The sequence below is a fragment of the Bos taurus genome, chromosome 14, assembly GCF_002263795.3.
Source record: "Bos taurus isolate L1 Dominette 01449 registration number 42190680 breed Hereford chromosome 14, ARS-UCD2.0, whole genome shotgun sequence".
NCBI classification, from domain to species: Eukaryota; Metazoa; Chordata; class Mammalia; order Artiodactyla; family Bovidae; genus Bos; species Bos taurus.
Window position 1 is genome coordinate 401,758 of NC_037341.1, and position 22,436 is coordinate 424,193.

Genomic DNA, 22,436 nt, shown 5'->3' on the forward strand with positions numbered 1-22,436 from the left:
TGGCTGAGAGATGTGGCTGCATGTCACACCTGCATCCCCACCAGCCAGCGTCTGCTCCCTCCGAGGCCCCATCCCAGTGGCCCTGCCTGATGAGGGCGCTTACTGCATCCACCCTGGCTGGGCTCACACTGTCCCTTGAGGCCATTTCAGGAGGGCTTCTGAGAGCAGCAAGGAGCTGGGCACTTGGCCCAGCACCAGGGCTGAGGTGACCAGTAGGCTGTTGTGGTGCTGTGAGCTGAGATGGCCCTGAGCTGTGTCAGGGGTCAGAGGTTGGGAACGTCATAGCAGCAACCTACTGACGGCTGCCTGGGGCCGAGTGCAGGCTGCGTCTGGAGGCCATGTGTCAGGTCTGTGTGGCCCTGACCTGACCTGCGTGGGGAGGACGCTGGGCCACAGTCCTGCCAGCCAGGTGGTGCACGTCCTGGGCCTGGGCCAGCGCCAGGGTGGGGCTGCAGGAGCACCTGCCCGTGCAGCAGCCGTCAGCCACCCTGTGCTCCTGAGTGTCCTCCGTGCTGTAGATGGCTTGGGGCGAGTGGTCACCTGGCCTGGCCTGACCAGGGCCTTGCTCCTGCCCAGCCGTGGGTGCCGAGGCACGTGCACACAGTGCGGAGGGCTGCAGGCAGTGTGGGTCCTGGGAGGCGCGTCAAGCACAGGGACCGTCCAACACGCCAGCCGTTGGGAAGCACATCTCGGAAGCCTTGACGTTTTCACTCAGGCGTGTACCTTTGGGAGCATGATCCCTGAACACCACAGTCAGGCCTCCCCAGGTTGCTCCCGGGGTGAGGCAGGCGCCCTGGGTCTGTCTCTGTCCTCTCAGACCTTCCCAGGCGCAGGTGGGCCTTCAGTAGCTTCATGGTTCACCTCAGCCTCTTCCAAAAAGGACTTGAAATGTCCCTGCTGTGAGCTGGAGGTTTGGAAATGTGTTTCCACCACTTAGCACGCAGCCTGCGGGGCTCCAGCAGTGCTGCTGAGTGACAGCTGAGTGAGCGGTGGACAGAGGCCAGAGGCTTGGGGCCGGCCCCTCTCTCGCCGGGGCGCCTGTGCAGAGCCGGGCACTGCCCAGCAGGACAGTGCCGCTGGCTCCGCGGTCAGTGAGCCTCTGGCCTGACGTCTGTGCTGTGGGAGCCAGGCGGAATAGAGGCTCAGCCTGGCAGCCATGCTTGCCCAGCCCCGGTGGTCTCTGTCCACAGACCACACTGGGTCTGTGTGCTTCTGCAAGCTGGGCCCCGTGTCTGGGCTGTGGGGTCTGGTCTTACATCAGTGGCACAGGGTTGCCCTCCTGTCAGAGCCCTGTCTCCAGCTGTGAGACCCACTCCTGGGTGAGCACCAGCCCAGAAGAGCGGCCTTGAGAGAACGTGGGTGCTGGCCACTGGTCAGGAAGACAGGCCCCCTCAGCCCAGGGGGACGAGCCTGGAAGGACATGCAGTCTGTCCCGGGAGCAGTGGTGAGGGCAAAGCTGAGCTGCTCCCGCACGCGGGGCCTCACCCAGCTGCTCCCTGCCTTGGCCTCAGAAGCTGTAGTTCATCTGCCAGCATATGTGTGACGTCTGCTGTGCGGTCACAACCTCGAGGGACCAAGGTACCGCACAGTGAACCCAAGTTCATGTGAGCTCCTGCCCCCCTGGCTTAACCTCGTCTCATGTGATCACATCTTTGTGCCAACCACCCCCAGGTGACTCACAGCTTGTGTGCCCTGGACCCCCCTGAGCATGCTGACAGCACAGGTGTCCCAGAGGTTTGGCGACAGCACACCAACTGCAGCTCCTGCAGGAGCACCCTGAGGGACGCTCAGTGCAAGCGCCTCATGCCTGCAGCAGGCGTTTATCCTCCGGGTAAAGATAGCAGGCTGGACACGTACATTTACTTGCATCCCACCTTGAGTTCATGGTAAAAACACTGAGGGAATCTTTTAAACACAAAAAAAGAAACCTCGCAAGGAAATGTGAAATACTGCAGTCACTATGGAAAATAGAATGGCAATTTCTCAAAAGATAAAAATATAATTAGTATAGGACTCCACAATTCCACTTATGAGTAAATACCCGAAATAATTGAAAGCAGAGACGTGAATAGATATTTGCACACCTGTGTTCATAGCACCATGTTCACAACAGCCAAGAGGTAGAAAGCAGCCAGGTATCCATTGATGGATGAACAGATAAAGTAGAATGTCATCTGTACATACAGTGGAGTATTATTCAGCCTAAATCAATTCAGTTCAGTTTAGTCGCTCAGTCGTGTCCGACTCTTTGCGACCCCATAAACTGCAGCATGCCAGGCCTCCCTGTCCGTCTCCAACTCTTGGAGTTCACTCACACTCATGTCCGTTGAGTCAGTGATGCCATCCAACCATCTCATCCTCTGTCATCCCCTTCTCCTCCTGCCATCAATCTTTCCCAGAATCAGGGTCTTTTCAAATGAGTCAGCTCTTCGGATCAGGTGGCCAAAGTATTGGACTTTGAGCTTCAACATCAGTCCTTCCAATGAACACCCAGGACTGATTTCCTTTACGATGGACTGGTTGGATCTCCTTGCAGTCCAAGGGACTCTCAAGAGTCTTCTCCAACACCACAGTTCAAAAGCATCAAGTCTTCGGCACTCAGCTTTCTTTACAGTCCAACTCTCACATCCATACATGACTACTGGAAACACCATAGCCTTGACTAGATGGACCTTTGTTGGCAAAGTAATGTCTCTGCTTTTGAATATGCTGTCTAGGTTGGTCATAATTTTCCTTCCAAGGAGTAAGCGTCTTTTAATTTCATGGCTGCAGTCACCATCTGCAGTGATTTTGGAGCCCCCCAAAATAGTCAGCCACTCTTTCCCCATCTATTTACCATGAAGTGATGGGACCGGATGCCATGATCTTAGTTTTCTGAATGTTGAACTTTAAGCCAACTTTTTCACTCTCCTCTTTCACTTTCATCAAGAGGCTCTTTAGTTCCTCTTCACTTTCTGCCATAAGGGTGGCGACATCTGCATATCTGAGGTTATTGATATTTCTCCCAGCAGTCTAGATTCCAGCTTGTGATTCATCCAGCCCAGCGTTTCTCATGATGTACTCTGCATGTAAGTTAAATGAGCAGGGTGACAATATACAGCATTGACGTACTCCTTTTCCCACTGCAGGTGGGTGGTGGTGGTGACACAGTGACACAAAGGATTAATAACCTGAACTGTACTGTATAATAAAACTGAACTGTACAATTGAAATTGTTAGAATGGCAAGTTTTATGGTATGTACATTTTATTATAATAAAAATACTAAAACCCACCAGGACAAAGACGAGGGAAGAGGAAAAACAATCATGTTTTGGAAGCTGAAAAGCAAATGGACAAGTGGTGAAAAACTCATTTGGCAGACCAAGAAACGTGGATCCCAAGCAGGTGGTGGGGAAGCTGAAAAGTTGAAGCAGTTGGCAAAGCCTGAGAAGTTCAGTAGCAGGGGCGAGCATCCTCCACAGTGGTGTGAAAGTGGGAGTGACCGTGGCGCTGAGAACAGAGGGCGTAGCTGAAGGTCTGCGTGAGAAGCAAAGCAGCCACACTTCAAGGATCTGGGTCGCAGAGCGGGTGTGTTATTTGCTGTCGTGTCCGACTCTTTGGGACCCCACCAGGCTCCTCTGTCCATGGGATTCTCCAGGCAAGAATACTAGAATGGGTGGCCATTGCCTTCTCCAGGGGATCTTCCCAACCCATGGATCGAACCCAGGTCTCCTGCATTGCAGGGAGATTCTGTACTGTCTGAACCACCAGAGAAGCCTAGAGCATCTGGACTCAAATGTCAGCCACTTTTTAAAAATAATCCATATCCTGAGCCATGAAGCAAGTCTCAGTAAAAGTTAAAGAATATGAGTCAAAGAAAGTGTGTCCTCTAACCACAATGGAATTAAACTGACAATCAGCAACACACAGATACCTGGAAAATCCTTGAGTATTTGGAAACTAAACATGATACTGAACAATTCATGGGTCAAATAAAAATGAAAAGAGAATATAGAAAGTATTTTGAACTGAAAGAAAATAGAAACAAAACATGTTAAAATTAGTGTGATGGAGCTAAAGCAGTTCTTAGAGGGAAACTTCCAGCACCTAATGTCTGTACTAGGAAATAGATCACGTAGCTCCTACATTGAGGAACGTTAGAAAGGAGAGAGAGAGGAAATATGCCAAAAGTAAGGAGAAGAAAGGAAATGATGATTAGAGTAGAAATCAGTGAAAGAGAAAACAGAAAAAAACCATCTGGAAAATCAGTGAAACAAAAACCTGATCATTTGAGAAGGTCAACAAAATTAACAAACCTCCATACAGACTAACCAGGACAAAAAGACATAAATTACCAGTTTCAAGAACGAGAGATGATATCACTACAGATTCAACAGATGTTGAAAGGATAATAAAAAAAATACTGTGAACAACTTTTATGTCAGTATTTTTGACAATTTAGAGGAAATAGACAAATTCCTCTAAGAACACAGACTACCAAAGATCATTCAGTAAGAAATAGATCAGATCAGATCAGTCGTTCAGTCGTGTCCGACTCTTTGCGACTCCATGAATCGCAGCACGCCAGGCCTCCCTGTCCATCACCAACTCTTGGAGCTCACTGAGATTCACGTCCATCGAGTCAGTGATGCCATCCAGCCATCTTATCCTCTGTCATCCCCTTCTCCTCCTGCCCCCAATCCCTCCCAGCACCAGGGTCTTTTCCAATGAATCAACTCTTCGCATGAGGTGGCCAAAGTACTGGAGTTTCAGCTTTAGCATCATTCCTTCCAAAGAAATCCCAGGGCTGATCTCCTTCAGAATGGACTGGTTGGATCTCCTTGCAGTCCAAGGGACTCTCAAGAGTCTTCTCCAGCACCACAGTTCAAAAGCATCAATTCTTCGGCGCTCAGCCTTCTTCACAGTCCAACTCTCACATCCATACATGACCACAGGAAAAACCATAGCCTTGACTAGACGGACCTTTGTTGGCAAAGTAATGTCTCTGCTTTTGAATATGCTATCTGGGTTGGTCATAACTTTCCTTCCAAGGAGTAAGCGTCTTTTAATTTCATGGCTGCAGTCACCATCTGCAGTGATTTGGGAGCCAGAAAAATAAAGTCTGACACTGTTTCCACTGTTTCCCCATCTATTTCCCATGAAGTGATGGGACTGGATGCCATGATCTTCGTTTTCTGAACGTTGAGCTTTAAGCCAACTTTTTCACTCTCCTCTTTCACTTTCATCAAGAGGCTTTTGAGTTCCTCTTCACTTTCTGCCATAAGGGTGGTGTCATCTGCATATCTGAGGTTATTGATATTTCTCCCGGCAATCTTGATTCCAGCTTGTGTTTCTTCCAGTCCAGCGTTTCTCATGATGTACTCTGCATATAAGTTAAATAAGCAGGGTGACAATATACAGCCTTGACGTACTCCTTTTCCTATTTCGAACCAGTCTGTTGTTCCATGTCCAGTTCTTTTGCTTCCTGACCTGCATACAGGTTTCTCAGGAGGCAGATCAGGTGGTCTGGTATTCCCATGTTTTTCAGAATTTTCCACAGTTGATTGTGATCCACACAGTCAAAGGCTTTGGCATAGTCAATAAAGCAGAAATAGATGTTTTTCTGGAACTCTCTTGCTTTTTCTGTGATCCAGCGGATGTTGGCAATTTGATCTCTGGTTCCTCTGCCTTTTCTAAAACCAGCTTGAACATCAGGAAGTTCATGGTTCACATATTGCTGAAGCCTGGCTTGGAGAATTTTGAGCATTACTTTACTAGCGTGTGAGATGAGTGCAATTGTGTGGTAGTTTGAGCATTCTCTGGCATTGCCTTTCTTTGGGATTGGAATGAAAACTGGCCTTTTCCAGTCCTGTGGCCACTGCTGAGTTTTCCAAATTTGCTGGCATATTGAGTGCAGCACTTTCACAGCATCATCTTTCAGGGTTTCAAATAGCTCAACTGGAATACCATCACCTCTACTAGCTTTGTTCGTAGTGATGCCTTCTAAGGCCCACTTGACTTCACATTCCAGGATGTCTGGCTCTAGGTCAGTGATCACACCATCGTGATTATCTGGGTCGTGTGATCACACCATCGTGATTATCTGGGTCGTGAAGATCTTTTTTGTACAGTTCTTCTGTGTATTCTTGCCATCTCTTCTTAATATCTTCTGCTTCTGTTAGGTCCATACCATTTCTGTCCTTTATCGAGCTCATCTTTGCATGAAATGTTCCTTTGGTATCTCTGATTTTCTTGAAGAGATCCCTAGTCTTTCCCTTTCTGTTGTTTTCCTCTATTTCTTTGCATTGATCGCTGAAGAAGGCTTTCTTATCTCTTCTTGCTATTCTTTGGAACTCTGCATTCAGATGTTTATATCTTTCCTTCTCTCCATTGCTTTTCGCTTCTCTTCTTTTCACAGCTATTTGTAAGGCCTCTATTTCTTATCTATTTCAGAAAAATCATATATCTACTAAAGAAATTAAATTAGGACTTTAAAACTCTCCCACAAAGAAAATGCCAGGCCCAGATGGCCTCACTAGAGAATTATCAAATGCTTGCTTGTGTAGCAATTCTTTACCAACTCAGAAAACAGAAGTGGAAGGACTATCTCCCAGTTCTCTCTGTATCAAAATTAGAAAAGAACATTACCAAAAATTTGAAAAAAAAAAGCACAGATAGTATCCCTCATGAACATAGTACAAAAACTTAACAGTATTTTTGACTAATTGAATTCAATAATATATTAAAACGATAATGCACCTTGAGTACGTGGGGTTTATCTAAGAAAGGGAAAGTTGGTTTAACATTCTAAAAATGAGTCATTGTGATTTGTCATATTAGCAGAATAAAAAAAATCATATGAGCATATCAATAAGTGGAGAAAAAAGCATTTGACAAAATCCAGCATTCCATTCCTGACAAAAACTCTGAACTGGGAAGAGAAGGCAGCCTCTCCCACCTAGCTACCTGTTTATTTGCCCAAGCCCTGTCAGCGAGGGCAGTGCCACCCCGTAGAAGTGAGCACAGCTGACCAACAGCTCTTGGTCTCTGGCATTTTCTATGAGACAGAACCAGTGCTCTTTGGAGAAGCAACTGATTCTAAGGGTGGGGTTGGGAATGTACATATTGTTGTTCGGTTGCTAAGTCGTGTGCGACTCTTTGTGACCCTGTGGACTGCAGCACGCACGCCAGGCTTCCCTGCCCTTCACCATCTCCCGGAGTTTGCTCACACTGATGTCCGTCGAGGGGAGGAAGTGCTGGAAGGGATGAGGGTTGACACAGGGCTGTGTTAGAGAACACAGCTCCCGGGGCCAAAGCTGGAGCACTGAACAGCAGAATAAAGCATATTGGGTTATAACCCAAAGTGTAATTAGGTAAATAACAGCTTCCCCATCCAGAAGAATTACGAATAATATATGTAGGTAAGAGGGTCCACCGTGATGGGAGGTAGCTCCCACCTCAGTGTGGACCGTGCACCCCAACTTCCTTCTGGAGCATGGGACGGGGGAGGAGGGGCTGTGTCAGCGGTGCCGAGTGGGAGGCGCCCCGACTGGCCAGAGAGGGGAGCCCGGCGCCCCCCCTTGCTCAGCGTCCCCTCAGCCATGTAGGAACCCCACGGCTGGCCTGGGGCCTCCTCAGGGTTCTCCCCACCCCTTCCGTCCTGTCAGCCAGAGGGTCAGGAGCTGACCACAGTCCCTCCCCTCTGCCTGCGGGCATCTTGCTGGCACTTCCCCAGCCACGTGGCCCGGACAGGCCCTCACACCCACCCCTGTCCCGGGAGTGAGCAGGACACTCGCCTTCACCCCTCAAGGAGCCCCGCAGGCTGGGCCGTCACCCACCAGCCACCTGGGGTCAGCCCCGCGTGGGGCCGTGTGGGCTCGTGTTCCTCTGTGTTCTGTGGCCTCACCCTCTGTTTGCTCCCCAGTGACCCAGCACATGAAAGCGCTCCTGGAAAGGAACACTAAGAAGAAGTCCAAGTTGAGAAAGAAACCCAAGCCTTATGTTGAGGAGCCGGATGGTAGGGCCTCTCCCGCAGCCCCGGGTGCTGCGCTGCACAGCTCTGCTCTCCGGCTCGGCCGCCTGGCCCCCTCTCTCTAACCACTTCCGGGCTGGGGTGCGGGGGGCACTAACTGCCAGGCCTCCTCCAGAGGGGGCTGAAGCCTGCTTGTCGACAGGGCTTCCTGGGAGAGGCCGCGCCGCCCTGTCTCAGCTTCCGCGGTGCTCGGGACACTCTCCGGTGTGCATGCTGGGCGCACAGTGCGGAGGGGCCTGCTGGAGGCAGCCCCTGGTGTGGGAGTGCCCTGGGGGCCAAGCCGGGCCTCGGTTCCCTGGCAGGGCCCCCAGCACACTCAGGGGTTCCCCAGCCTCCCTCCCCCAGCATTCCCATCCCTGCCCTTCTGGGCCCTGGCTCAGGAACCCCACCCCTGCCCAAGCTCCAGGGAAGCCTTGTTAGCTCAAGGCTGTGTACCCTCCCCCACCAGGAGAGCCAGTGGTGCATTGCTGTGCCGTGAACTGCCCCTCTTGGCACCAATATCCTGGGACTAGCTACCAGCCTGCCTACACCCAGTTACCCACACTTGCCCCACTCTTCTTCCTCTGGGAAGTGCCTGGCTGGCTGCTGCCTGTGCCAGGAGAAAGGAGGCAGCTGCCATCTGGGATTCCAGGGCACCCTTGGGCCACTGTTGTCGTGGGTAGGAGCAGGTGGGGTCCTGAGCTCCTGCCCAAGCCAATCCACAAGAGCAGTGCAGCCATGAGCAGGGTTGGGGGTGATCGGAGCCCTGAGTGGGTCAGAGAAGGGAGCCAGACCCTTGGGACCCTGCAGAGCATGTGCCAAGAGGCAGCAGGTTCTGGCCACACTTGGTGGCCTTTGAGGTTCATGGCCTGGGCCCTGGCACAGCAGCAAGGCTCTGGGAGAACTGCTTTGTCAGCCTCTGGACGCGGGGCTCAGAGCAGAGTCCCCCACACCACCAGAGGGTTCCCTGGGCTGAGCGCTGGACATGGGGCTCAGAGCAGGGTCCCCCCACACTTCCAGAGGGCTCCCTGGGCTGGACGCTGGGCACTGAGCAAACACCCCGTAGTCTTGGCCCAGGAGGATGTGCCCTGGGACTCCAGCAGTGGTGGTTCTCAGTTGAGTCCTCACTCTGCCAGATTCCGAGGTCGGCCCTTAATGGGCACCCGTCCCCATCCTGCAGATAGGGAATCAGGCCAGGAAGAGCTGCACCACCAACCCTAGGTGAGAGGTGCAGGAAGCCCCATGAGACCTGTGGCAGGAGGGCGGGGCAGGTCTGCCCGTGGGCCCCAAGCCCAGGGACAGAAGCAGTCACCCAAGGGAGAGGGGGCTTGCACCCAGGACGGGGAGCGGGAGCGCTGCTGCCAGGTGCTCCCAGTGCTCAGGGTGCAGCCCAGGTTCCTTCTGCTTGAGCGCCATCCCTTCTCCCTGAGCCCAGAGCTTGCCCATGTGGGCCACATGGGCCAGGGGTGGAAGATTCCAAGCGCTGTGTTCCTAGTGGGCTAATGGGAGGCAGCAGCTAGGGTCTCTGCCAGGGGTCTGTGGGTCCCCAGGGACCTGAAACAGATTCTTCAGGGTTTAAACATCTAGAAGAAACATTCATTTTCATTCTGGTTCCTCTAAAATAGAACTCCGTCACCAGTTACGACAGCTGTTCCGTGATAACTAGAAATGAAAAGGTTTTCGTGGATGAGACATGTTTGTGTTCTTCACACTGAGGTTCAAGGAGCCCCATGTCCTCAGACATCTCAAGAAACTGCTTCCTTTGAAAAAGACTCTGTGTTTGGATTTGAGGCTTGGGTCCAGAGGCCCCTAGGCAGGTGGCACTCAGCAGAGGCAGAGTCTTACAGGGAAGGGGCCTGACCTGAGCCTGGGGGCACATGGTCCAGCCCCTCTGTCCGTGGCCCGGACAGCCCGGCCCAGGTGGCTCCTCTGTCCTGTTGCTCCTTCCCTTGCTTGCCTGGGCCAGGAAGGATGTGCCCACGTTTCAGACCCTCCTTGGACTAGGTCTCCTCCTAGCCCCTCTCCCTTCAAATCTGGAAAGACCCCAGCCAAGGTGCTTGAGGCCTTGCTCTCGGATTGCTGGCTCTGCCGCCCTCCATGACCACCAGTTAGAAAGCCTCTCTCCTTGAGAAAAAAGACCCATCCTCCCATCACCTTCAGCCCTCAGGCAGAGCCCTGAGTGGTTCTTCCCCAGCGTTGCCCTCCCAGCGAAACCAGGTTCAGGACTTGGGGCATCCACTTCCACTATCCCCCTCTCACATGAGCCAGGCCCTGCACCTCCCTCTCCCTGACTCCCACCCAGGCAGCCTTCAGCCACATGGGCATGGGACCCTGCAGGCTAAGGCCTCTCCCTGAGCTGCCCACGGCCTCCTGCTGGAATCAGAGCTACAAGAAGGCCTGCAGTCCAGCCAACCCAGAGCTCCGTCCTGTGTGACCCTGGGCAGTGGGTGCCGAGTGCCCACAGGCCTGCTGCACACAAAAATCCCCCTTCTCAGGGGTTCCCCAGGCCCTGCCCTATCTGGCCTGCCACTTCTCCAGGGAAACACCGCACCCCCAGCCTGCCCTTACTCGCTAGGGGGAGGGTTGGGTGGGTTGGCAGAGGGCTTCCTTCTGCAGTCTGGCTCCTCTGGAGGGGAGGGCAGTGCCTCCTTCCCTTCCACATAGGTTTACTTCAAAGCACAGCCCAGGAGAGTAAGGCCCTGGGTGCCCACGTTCTTACAAGAGCCACTTCTCCTTGCCCCTCTTGCTGCTTCCTCTCAGTCACTGGTTGGCCTGCAGCCCCTGCTCCTACATGTCCACACCAAGCCAACTGGTACCATTCTTTTCCAGGGGTGGCAATAAGCACATATGCCAAGTACTGTTACCACAAGCTGCAGAAGGCAGCCCTAACCGGGGCCAAGAAGGTATGAACTCCCTGCATTGCCAGGGAGAGGTGGGCGGGCACCCTGTGCTGGTGAGGCCCAGACAGAGTCCAGCGGGAGGTGGGACTGCAGACTTGGGAAGGGGGCAGGTGAAGTGACTGGCTCACCCTTCAACCTCTCACAGGGCAGAGGGTGTCACTTGGAGCTTCCGGTGCTGTAGGTGGCCCAACAGGAAGCCGCCGTGTTGACTTGGGGCCAGGGAGTTGGGGTGCTCTGGCTAGGCAGAGGCCTGGGGCTCACAGGAGAGGCGGGTGAACCAGGGGTAGGCCTTGCAGGGGTGTCAGGGGACAGAGGGCTGGGTGCTTGGCCACACTGGCACAGAGTGCTGGGCTGCCTTTGCAGGGGCTGAAGAAGCCCAACGTAGAGGAGATCCGACATGCCAAGAATGCGGTCTTCAGCCCGTCCATGTTTGGCAGCGCGCTGCAGGAGGTCATGAGTATGCAGAAGGAGCGCTACCCTGATCGGCAGCTGCCCTGGGTGCAGACCCGACTGTCGGAGGAGGTGCTCGCACTCAACGGGGACCAGACGGAAGGCATCTTCAGGTGCCCTGCAACCTGGGCCCAGGGTGTGGGGGCCTTGGGTGTCTCCACCAGTCTTGAGCAGTCAGGGCCACTGGGCACTGGGTCCCTGCCTCAGAGGAGCACTTCCAAGAGGCCAGCATGCCGGAGAGAGGCACCTTGGAGCAAATGGAGAGGCTGGGCATAGGACTGTTCCCCCTGAACTACATCATGCCTGAACCCAGGCAGGGGAGCTGGTCTGGGACAGTAATCCTTCAGAAATGGCCACCAGGGCCCCAGAGGGCACTTGGACAACAGCCATGGGCAGGGCCAGGAAAGATGCAGCAACTCTCAGCAAAGGATCCTCACCTGTGCATGGAGATGATAGCCCTGCCCCATGGGGGTGGCACATGGCCAGTCACCTGCCGTCATGACTCACCTGCCCAGGACAGTTGGGGAAACAAGCTTGTGGGTTTGGGCCTCAGGGATCATTCTGAGGAAGGGATCTGCATGGGGCTAGTCAACAGCAGGATGAGGGCCTGGGGCAGGGGACCCCAGCCACACCTCCCCTCCGATAGGAAGGAGGTCATTCGGGCAGAGAGGGGTCATGAAGCCCTGACCTGGAGGAAGCCCAGCTCCTCCTCCCTGAGACCTGCCATGTGCTCGGCAGAGTACCTGGGGACATCGATGAAGTGAATGCCCTGAAGCTACAGGTGGACCAGTGGAAGGTGCCTACAGGCTTGGAGGACCCCCACGTCCCAGGTGAGCCCCCAGCCCCGTCAGCAGGAGCAGCTGGAATGGTTCAGCCTTCCCTGCTTCCCATGCAGAAGGGGCAGCCCTCTGATCCATTTCCAGTGCAGAGATCCACCGTCATTGGTCAGTCTCCATGGCTCAGAGTGGCTGTACAGCCCTCCTGATAAATCCTCTCTACAACACTTGCATGTCCTTCAGGACAGTGTCCCCACGCTTGGGGTCAGTCCTGACGGTCAGGACTAGGAGCCCACTGGCTTCCAGCCAGGTAGCCCACACCACTGTGTGGACACCTCCAGTCTGGTCCTGCCCCCTCGGCGCCAGCACACAATCACCGCCCCCCACGGCCCGGTTCACCCCTTGCTGCTGCCGGTCCCCAACGGCCCCACATGGCTGAACACCCCGCGCTGCGTTCCCAGCGTCGCTGCTGAAGCTGTGGTACCGGGAGCTGGAGGAGCCCCTGATCCCGCACGAGTTCTATGAGCAGTGCATCGCGCACTACGAGAGCCCGGAGGCCGCCGTGGCCGTGGTGCACGCGCTGCCCCGCATCAACCGCCTGGTGCTGTGCTACCTCATCCGCTTCCTCCAGGTAGGCGGTTGGCACCCCGCCCCCTCCGCCCTGCGCCCCGCCCCCTCCGCGCCCGGCTCGGGCCCACTCGCCGCTCCCCCGCAGGTGTTCGTGCAGCCTGCCAATGTGGCCATCACCAAGATGGACGTCAGCAACCTGGCCATGGTGATGGCGCCCAACTGCCTGCGCTGCCGCTCAGATGACCCGCGGGTCATCTTTGAGAACACTCGCAAGGAGATGTCCTTCCTGCGCGTGCTCATCCAGCACCTGGACACCAGCTTCATGGAGGGCGTGCTATAGCGCGTGGGCACCGAGGGACCGAGGGTGGGGACAGAGCCTGCCCGGGTGCGCCTGGGCAGGGGGGCACGCGGGGAGGGGGGAGGGGATGCCCCAGACGCGGAGGTAGCATGCCGGCTCCGCCCATGCCCGCCCCAGCCCTGGAACCCCCATCTCCCCCACCCTGGCCCTCGGCCTGAAGGCGCAGCCGGGGCAGAGGAGCGGAGGGAAGGGCGCCTCCGCCCCGCCCCCGGCCTCTGGCTGGTTCTTTAGGCGCGACCCCGCCCATCGCCAGCCGCAGGTCGGTCTCGAGAAAGTGCCTTCTGTTTCCTGGAGCCAAGTGACACTGCCCCTCCCGGCCGGCCCGAGAGCACAAGCCGCCCTCCCTGGGGCAAGCCGTCTGGCTGGGTGCTGTGCTCAGTCTGGTCCAGCCCGGCTACCCCTCCCTTCCTCTGCCCTCCCTCTGCCCTGGGGGTCTCCTCGTCTTCGACTTTCACCCTCCCCAATTTCTCCCGCCCCCTACCCTACACCCGCGGCACCGCCCCCCCCCCCCCGCCCCAGCCCGCCACCTGTTGCTTCCAGCGTGGTGACTGCACAGGAATTTGGGGTCTCCAGGGCTCTGGGCTGTCCACCACCAGAGCAGAGTCTGGCCGGTCCAGGGCCCAGTAGGCTCTCTGGGCGGGAAGGAGCCTCCAAGCCAAAGTCCTCCGGGGTGGGGGGCAGGGTTGGGCAGGCATTCTTGGGGCAGGGTGGGGGAGGGGCGAGAATATTTTTTCTTCGTGTAACTATAAATTCAGAATCTATCCCGCATCCCAACCCGCCTGTGTATAGAGATATAAATAGAGCGAAAGATATAAGAACTAAATTTGCTAATGACATAATCTTAACCCAAATGCTATTTATTTCTGAGTCGTCCTCCCCCATCCTCTGCAGACAAGTTGCTATCATTCCTTCATTTTCTTCTCCACCTTCTTGGCTTTGACCAAAAAGCGAATCCTGCCCTATCCCCGTCCAAAACCTGCAGCAGATGAGAGGGCAGGAGCCCAGAGCGGGGGACCAGAGGGGCACCAGAGGCTGTCCTTCCTCTAGTCCAGAGCGCGCGCGGGCAGGGTGAGGATAGGGAGGCAGAGGTACCTAGACTCTCTGTACATTTTCCATTTTGGAATTTTGGGTTCCAATCGTTGTAAAACTTAATTTATCCCCAGTTTATATATATATATATTTTTTAGAGTTGAGTTTTTATTTATTATTAAAAAATCCCAGCCCTGCCGAGGCCCGGTGTCCCCCTGGGAGAAGGTCCTGGGTCCGGTGGTCTCGAGGCTTGGGTACCGGCAGCCCGGCCAAAGACTCGCTCTGACGCATGGACTCGAGAGATGAAAACACTTTGTGCGAATAAAGTACGTATGGACACTTCCGAGTCTGTCGCCTCCCATTCTTTCCAGTGGCAGCGAGGCAGCTATCAGCAGCCAGTTGCCGGTGTGGGCACCCGGGTGGACGTAAGGTCAAGGGAGAATAGGGGAGGGGGAGCAGGGAGGGGTTCGGGGAGGAGAGGAAGGTACCTCCAGGGGATGGGGCGAGGCACCTGACTCCACTTGAGCCCGTAAGCTCTGCTTGATTGCCTGAGGGTGGGGTGGGGACGGCAGGAGGGATTCTGACCTATCGTACGGCCCAAGCTGGCTTAGGCTTTCTGGGCGGTGTTTATTCACCACCTGCCTTCAGCAGCCACCCTCACATGAAGGCTGCCCAGCCGGGCCGGCTTCCTGAGGGCGGGGGTACATTGCACGTACCTCGCTCACGTGAGGACAGCCAGTCTCCGCGGGCGGAGGGACAGGGCCTGCATGCCCAGCGAAGTTCAGGCCCAGCCGATGTCCCTATTCCCGAAACCGACCGCACCTGCGTCTCACACTAGAACCCCAACGTCGGGCGGTCCCGCTCGCCACCCTTTCCCCAGCCGGAACGCTGGTCGGCGTGCCCCTGACGCCTAGAGTGTCGGGAACGCCTGGGATTGGGAGGAGAGAGGAAGAGGGTGGGGGTAGGTGGGGGACGAGCTCCTTGGCCGCAGACGGAACTCAAAGCACGAGGCCAAGACCGCCGGGGGACCGGTGTTCCCACAGCACCTGCCCCGCATGACCTCCGGCCGTTTCCGGCGCAGGAGGAGGATGTGGGCGATGAGCGGGGCGCTGCGGCCCTGGGCTCTAATCTTGGCGCGGTCCCCGGGAGCCCGGACCTACGCTGGGGGCGGGGGCGTCTCCTACACGCAGGGCCAGAGCCCAGAGCCTCGGACGCGCGAGTACTTTTACTATGTGGATCATCAGGGCCAGGTGGGCGGGGGCGGGGTCTTTACAGTAAGGCAACCCGGCCTCCCGGGTCGCGCTGGAAACACTAGGACGCGCGGCTATGGCCCCAAAGGGTTAGGCCCCCAGAGGACAACGTCCCGCGCCTGGCTGCGCCCTGCGGGCTTTGCATCCCCCGGTCCTGCGTCCCCCGCCGCCGCGCCTGATTTGGAAGCCCTGGCGGTGGCATCCACCATACACACAAGGAAGCAACTCAGAGAGCCTATGCGGAAGAAGTGGCACATCTCATTAGAAACTAAAAGGGAGGAGGGAAGAGGCGCGGAAAGGGCGTGCCAGCTGAGAGAATCTGTGCTTGAGGAAGTAAGGCGGGGGGCGCGGGATAGATGTGGGGAGGTCGGCAGGGCTCCCAAGTTTATCTTCCACGCGCCTCCCTGCACATGGTGTACACAGACGAGCAAAGAAAGCGGACATCAGCCCGGGCTCAGGCCCACCAGGCCCTTCTCGCCCTGGGACAGCTCTCTCGAGCTGTTACTCAAGGGCCACGGTCTGCTTCTCTGCAGCTTTTCCTGGACGACTCCAGAATGAAGAACTTCACCACCTGCTTCAAAGGTACCGATGCTCCTTCCACCCCCACCTTCCCTCTTCCTTCGGGAAAGGCTCTTAAGCGTTCGCGCTGCCCAACCTGCCAGCCGTCCTGCCCGCGTTAGGAGGCTGGCCGTACTGTGCTTAAAAGCCCCCTAACTGAAGTGAGGCCTGGGCGGCTGTCCGACAGCTGGCGCAAGCCCTTGATGTGGCCCAGGGAGAGCCGCCTGCCTGGAGCAGTAGGGCCCGGGGGACTCGGGGTCTGGCGTGCTGAGCAGTCACGCCCTTTCCCCCTCCTCCCCACAGACCCGCAGTTCCTGGTCATGTTCTTCTCCCGCCTGAGACCCAACCGCAGCGGGCGCTACGAGGCCTACTTCCCTTTCCTCTCGCTCTGCGGCAGGGAACGCAACTTCCTACGCTGCGAAGACCGGCCCGTGGTCTTCACGCACCTTCTGGCCGCGGGCCCCGCGCCCCAGCGCCTCTCCTACTGCGGCGGCGGCGAGGCCCTGGCTGTGCCCTTCGAGCCGGCGCGCCTGCTGCCTCTGGCCACGAATGGGCGTCTCTACCACCCAGCGCCGGAGCGCGCGGGCGGCGTGGGCCTGGTGCGATCGGCCCTGGCCTTCGAGCTCAGCGCTTGCTTCGAGTACGCGCCAGGCGCGCCCGAGCTGCCCTCGCACGTGCGCTGGCAGGGCCGCCGTTTCGCACTCACCATGGACCTGGCCCCACTCCTGCTTGCTGCCCCGCCGCCCTGAACCGCGGGCCAGCAACCGCTGGCACCCGCAGCGCCCCGGGCCGGCGGGCTGCGCACGCGCCACCCAGAGAGCGCGCCAGCCGAGTGCGCGTGCGCGGCGAAGGTGCTCCGCGGCCCCGCCCCGCCGGCGCTGTCCGAGGTGGCGCCGCGGACCGAGTCCCGACGCCGGCAGGGGCGGGGTCTCTGGGGCCCTACTCCCTCCACACACCCCCGGCCTGGGGCGTTTTCGTCCTCTGGTCTGCCTGGCCCTCGCGACGACGGATCGGGGCGGCCGGGCGGGAGGCGCGGGGGCTCCAGTGCGCGAGCCCGAGCGGCGCCCGTCCCTCCCCCGCTGGGTGCTGCTCTGTGGGCCGGGGTTCGGCGGGGGAGCCGCGCCGCGGGAGCGTCAGGTGAGGGGGCGCCCGGCCCAAGGTCAGCGGGCGTGGGGCGGGATCAGGGCCCATCCTGGTTCTGTCTCTGTCGACTACTGAGAAGGGCGTGCGACCTGACGGGGACCACGCCCTGCCCTGAACTGCCCTGGACAGACCGCGCCGGAGGGGATGCAGGGGGCGCCTCGGGAGATCAAGGTTCGGGCCTCGCACTGCGCAGAAGAGCGAAGCAGGGCTTCCTCCATTATCCCTTCACTCACCCCTCCTCGCACAGATGGGCCCCCTGGAGACTGACAGCTGTTGCCAAATCCAGTATGTTACACCCCACCTCCTACCCAGTCAGATTAGGAGGGTTTCCGCTGGGTTAAAGTATTTCTGAGCTAGCCTCCCCTGCTCTTCCTGCTTGAGTCCTCAACCATGCCCAGGCCAGCTCTTCCACACGTATCAGCATCTAGGGGGTGTCCACGTGAGCAGCAATCCTCTTAAGTCCTTAAGAAGAGGCCAAGAATCTTCTCTGAGAGGCCTTGCTGCTGAAAGCTGGGTGGGCACTCTAGGCCAGCCCTTTTGCTGAGGGAAGTGGGTCCCAGGGGCTGAGAATGCCCCCCAACTTCTTGGGGTTCACACACATTCTGAGACATCTGGTAATTGCCTCTGCCTAGACGAAAACAATTACATTAAAACTTTCACTGTGCTTGCTTCTGTTCAGTAATTTTAAATAACTATGTGACTTAAATTTAGAGCAAGATTTAAATAAACACCAAGGCCACTTGGTAACTTTCCACATTGGAGAAGGAAATGGCAACCCACTCCAGTATTCTTGCCTGGAGAATCCCAGAGACAGGGGAGCCTGGTGGGCTGCCGTCTATGGGGTCTCACAGAGTTGGACACGACTGAAGTGACTTAGCAGCAGCAGCAGCGTGAAGCCTTCCAGTGTGCTCAGTTAGTGCAAGATTTGTACTAAATCTGGCTTTCAGAGACGTTACCACTCACTCTTCTTCATTCAGCCTCTGTCGTGTGCTAAGTGCTGAGCTGCAGTGAGGAGCAAGGCAGACACCAAGTCTGCCCTCTGGATCTGTCAGCACAGCTAAGGATCTGGATATTAAAGCATGAATTTGTAAGTGCCGAAGAGGAAACATCAGAGAAGTTGGGTAACCTTAGTCTAAAAAAACAAAAAACTTTCCACATGACACACTCTTCCTAGTAGGAGACCTGGTGAACAGGCAGGAGTTCAGAGCAGAGACCATTTGAAGTGGAGGCTAGCTGATGGCACACCTCAGCCCCACCATCCAACTGGACTCATTGTGCTTTGAACTGGACTCGTGCCTTGAACTAGACTCAGGTCTTCTCTTTCTAGGATCACAGCTGCATGTGTATAAACCCCAAAACAAAACACTACACACTCCTTCAAAGTCCAGGAGGTCACTGAGCACAGAACCTACTTGGCAAACTACACTAGAAACTCAGTTGGTGACCCAAGGTTCCTTCTTTCACAGCCCAGTCATCATCCCAAGGACCCACCTAACCCAAAGATGGATGCATCTTTCTAGGAGTCAGCATGGCCCCACAGCTGAACTGGCTTTCCTATTTGTCTCATCCTCCAATTCTCTAGCAAGTTCCCTGAGAAAAAGCTCTAATTATAGCTAAGCTGTTCTACCCACTCCCACCCCAAGTAGGGCAGGGCTAGAGGCTGGACAAAAGTATGCCTCCATTTTCCTGTGGCTGGTGGCCCTCCCCCCCCCCCAACCCGAGGCCAGTTGTGCCCATGTCCTCAAGTCACAACAGGAAAATCCGAGCATTGAGGACACAGCATGAGTTCTAGGGATAAAAATGACGAGAGTAAATTCTGGATCAAAATTAGGTGAGGACAAGGACAAACACTAGCAACAGGGAGACTTGTGCCCTGTCCTGAGGTTATGCAAAGGACCCCTGACTGGGCTCCATATCTTGAGGTTTCATGCCAGTGCTCAAGAGTGAGTTCATGCAGACCAGGGGATGTGTCTGTTCAGAGCCTATTCTTTCCCTTCTAGTCCATGCTTTGGTGACTGACCCTGAACTTTACCCACGTGTTCCCAAGCCCATACCAGTCTCTTGCAACTAAGATCCAAGGAGTGGCTGGATGTTGGGTTGTAGGCACTTCAGTCCATGTGTCCACATGCATGAGCAGGAAACCCTTCAGTACCAGGCAGATGGGGGATGGGGAGAGAAAAGTGTTGGGGTGGCATAGGCTTCCTTCCTGTGGCCTGTGTGGCGAGACTCTGAAGACAAGAGAAATTCTAAATTGAAACCTGATGCTCCAGATCTTTGACTTTTTTTTTTTTTAAAAAGCTTTTTATAAAGGAAGGCAATGAAATTTTACCAGTTTCTTAAACCGATTTCAAGCTTCAAAATTCAGACACGGTGTGTGCCTCCATTCATGCTTTTCGCTGGCTCTCAAATGTTAGGGACAGGCCTGCCAACCTGTGTTTCAGGAGTTGCATCCCACCGGGGCCGGACTGTAGGGAGGCTGCTGGAAAGGCTGCAGGCTTGTGCCCCGCGGCCGGTCCCGCGAGAGATGGCCCCAGGGGCGCCTGCACTGCTGCTATTGTCGCTGCTGTCTCTGCCGGGTCTCCCGCCTCGCGCTGCCGCCTGCCCCGCTGCCTGCCGCTGCTACAGCGCCACGGTGGAGTGCGGTGCTCTGCGACTGCGCGTAGTCCCGCCTGGAATCCCACCCGGGACGCAGGTGGGCACCGCGTGGGGCTGCCGGGCGGCGGTAAGGGGTGCCAGCGAAACGGAGGGACGGGTGTGTGAGCCTCCCCGTGGGTGAATGGGGCGCTCTAGGGAAAATAAAGACCCCTTCAGAGGGGTAAGCGCCCTCTCTCCCTCCGATACAGACGCTGTTCCTGCAGGACAACAGCATCGCGCGCCTGGAGCCGGGCATCCTGGCGCCCCTCGCCTCCCTGCGCCATCTCTACCTGCACAACAACAGCCTACACGCCCTGGAGTCGGGCGCCTTCCGCACGCAGTCGCGCCTGCTGGAACTGGCGCTCACTGGCAACCGGCTGCGCGGCTTGCGCGTCGGTGCTTTCGCAGGCCTGGCCCAACTGCGCGTGCTCTACCTAGCTGGCAACCAGCTGGTACAGCTGCTGGATTTCACCTTCCTACACTTGCAGGTGAGGTGGGAGGAGTGTGCAAGAAGGTCCTCCTGCACTGCCACCTGCCCTACTGGGCTGGAGTAGTGAAGGGGAGAAAAGGCAGCCCAGACTAAAGGGGACCTGTCCCCAGGGCCCTTTTCTCTGATAATCTGTCTCTACTTCAGCGACTGCAGGAGCTGCACCTGCAGGAAAACAGCATTGAGCTGCTGGAGGACCAGGCCCTGGCTGGGCTCTCCTCACTGGCACTGCTGGACCTCAGCAGGAACCAGCTGGGCACCATCAGCCGGGAGGCCCTGCAGCCACTGGCCAGCCTGCAGGTCCTGCGCCTCACAGGTAATTCTTTCTGGAGGCAAGGGGCTCTCATGCAAAGGCAGCTTCCTTGGCCACAGTGGTGGCACTAGAGAGCCAGCCAGCTGTGGAAGGGGCTCCAGTGGCAGCCCTGGGGGGCGGGCAGCACTACCTACCCACAGCCATGATAGAAAGCTGCTAGGAACAAGGGTAGAGTCATAGCTGCCTAAGGGAGACAGAATATGTACAAGGCCCTGAACAAACCAGACAGCTGAGCAGCTTCCACATTACTGAGCCAGGAGAGGGCCTGCAGGAAAAAACTGGAAACATGACCAAGAGTGGGGACATTTCCTCCAGACAGCGCCTGTAGACAAAGCTGGCAGGATGTGCAAAGTCTTAGTGCTGGTGGGATGTCTATGTGGACACAGAGGTTCCCCTCAAATAGCAAAACTTGTGGCACGGAAACGCCAGGAACAGGAGCTTTCTCAGACTGGTGAAATGAATTGGACATGCATCACAGAACCGAGTTTGGGGTGTGTGTGTGTGGGGGGGGGGGGTGGATGGGTGCTGCCCACTCTAAGGAGCCCCCTGTCAGAGAGAAGTGCCAAGGGTCCCACACGGTGTTAGGTAAGAGGGCTCCTGCTCTTGCCAACAACCCCAACCGCACAGGCTGTGTTCCAGAGCCACCCCTGAGCTACATGCCTGCTGCTGCTCCACCTACAGAGAACCCATGGCGCTGTGACTGTGCCCTGCACTGGCTGGGAGCCTGGATCAAGGAGGGAGGCCAGCGACTGCTCAGCTCCAGGGACAAGAAGATCCTGTGTGCAGAGCCCCCGCGCCTGGCACTTCAGAGTCTCCTGGAAGTATCTGGAAGTAGCCTCATCTGCATCCCACCGTCTGTGCACGTGGAGCCGCTGGAGGTGACAGCCAACCTGGGTGAGGACCTGCGGGTGGCCTGCCAGGCTTCAGGTTACCCGCAGCCCCTGGTGACCTGGAGAAAGGTGGCACAGCCTCGCGAGGGTGCACCTCGCGCCCAGGCGCAGCCGGAAGTTGGGTGGCGGGGCACAGGAGGTCTCGGGGCCTCCGACACCGGCAGCGGCATGCTCTTCCTCACCAACATCACCCTGGCCCACGCCGGAAAGTACGAGTGTGAGGCCTCCAACGCCGGAGGCGCCGCCCGAGTACCCTTCCAGCTCTTGGTCAACGTGTCCCGGCAGCAGCAGCTGGCACCCGCGCCGCCCCCGGCCGGCGGCCCAGTCAGCCACGAGCCCCTGCCCGAGACGGGCAGCATGGCCTTCCGTGCCCTGGGCCTGGCCACACAGACGGCCATCGCGGCTGCCATTGCGCTCCTGGCGCTCACGGCTCTGTTACTGGCGACCATGATCTGCCGCAGGCGGCGCAGGCGTAAAAAGGCGCCGGGGCCTTCCGGGGAGGGAGCGCTCTTCGTCAACGACTACTCCGACGGGCCCTGCACCTTCGCGCAGCTCGAGGAGCTCCGCGACGAGCGGGGCCACGAGATGTTCGTCATCGACCGTTCCAAGCCGCTCTTCGCCGAGGGCCCGGCGGAAGCGGCCGAAGCGCCTGGAGTCGCGCAGGGGCTCCCACTGCAGCCCCCCTCCGCCTACGAGATCCACTGCTGAGGGGCGGGGCGCGGGCTGATGACGTGGGTACCGCGGATTGGCCGGCCCGACTCACCCGCGCATGCCCCAGCGTGGTCAGTAAAGGGTGGAAGCTGCGCAGTGTAGCGAGCTGTGTATGCGGGTTTAGGGACGCGGGCGGGGCTGGGCGGGGCTGGGCGGGGCTGGAGCACCTGCGGACCCCTGCAAATGAAAGTCCTGGGACGCGAATGGAGGGTGCCCGGGGATAGGCTCCCAGCACCCCACTGAGACCCTCCAGAAATGATTCCCCCACTTCCCAAATTAACCCGACCTCCAGCTCTACATGTCTGCCTCTGGTCCCACCGCCCTTTGTAGGCCTGGACCTCTGAGATGTGGAAGAAGGGGACAGATTGTGGAAAT

General features: G+C 57.1%; 3 protein-coding genes across 10 annotated transcripts in view; all 3 read left to right on the forward strand.

Moving 5' to 3' along the window:
* The window catches only part of ARHGAP39 (Rho GTPase activating protein 39), a 56,921-nt gene extending 42,503 nt beyond the window's left edge, over positions 1 to 14,418 (forward strand). For 3 of the 5 annotated variants that reach the window (XM_025001608.2, XM_015474348.3, XM_059893285.1), the window contains 6 exons: positions 7,906 to 7,998; positions 10,822 to 10,895; positions 11,256 to 11,455; positions 12,081 to 12,172; positions 12,580 to 12,749; positions 12,834 to 14,418. In XM_025001608.2, coding sequence (XP_024857376.1) covers positions 7,906 to 7,998; positions 10,822 to 10,895; positions 11,256 to 11,455; positions 12,081 to 12,172; positions 12,580 to 12,749; positions 12,834 to 13,028 — 824 coding nt within the window. In that variant the 3' untranslated portion in view covers positions 13,029 to 14,418. The remainder of the gene's footprint in view (positions 1 to 7,905; positions 7,999 to 10,821; positions 10,896 to 11,255; positions 11,456 to 12,080; positions 12,173 to 12,579; positions 12,750 to 12,833) is intronic. The other 2 variants (NM_001205997.1, XM_010811855.4) reach the window with 2 other exon arrangements.
* Positions 14,419 to 15,149: 731 nt separating this feature from the next.
* C14H8orf82 (chromosome 14 C8orf82 homolog) lies at positions 15,150 to 17,688 on the forward strand. Its single transcript, NM_001110184.1, is given in 3 exon segments — positions 15,150 to 15,325; positions 15,859 to 15,907; positions 16,187 to 17,688. Coding segments are annotated over 3 exon segments (657 nt in total). The 5' UTR covers positions 15,150 to 15,163; the 3' UTR covers positions 16,633 to 17,688.
* Positions 16,781 to 22,153, forward strand: LRRC24 (leucine rich repeat containing 24). Of its 4 annotated transcripts, none has more exons than NM_001083678.1 (5): positions 16,781 to 17,020; positions 19,468 to 19,718; positions 19,870 to 20,148; positions 20,295 to 20,463; positions 21,142 to 22,153. In NM_001083678.1, the coding sequence occupies exons 2-5, from the start codon at positions 19,551 to 19,553 to the stop codon at positions 22,056 to 22,058; spliced, it is 1,533 nt and encodes a 510-aa protein (NP_001077147.1). In that variant the 5' UTR covers positions 16,781 to 17,020; positions 19,468 to 19,550; the 3' UTR covers positions 22,059 to 22,153. The 4 variants fall into 4 exon arrangements, with proteins under 4 accessions (NP_001077147.1, XP_024857282.1, XP_024857280.1 ...); XM_025001514.2 differs by having other exon boundaries at positions 16,936 to 17,020; positions 21,088 to 22,153; XM_025001512.2 differs by lacking the exon at positions 16,781 to 17,020 and having other exon boundaries at positions 17,892 to 19,718; positions 21,088 to 22,153.
* Positions 22,154 to 22,436: the final 283 nt, after the last annotated feature.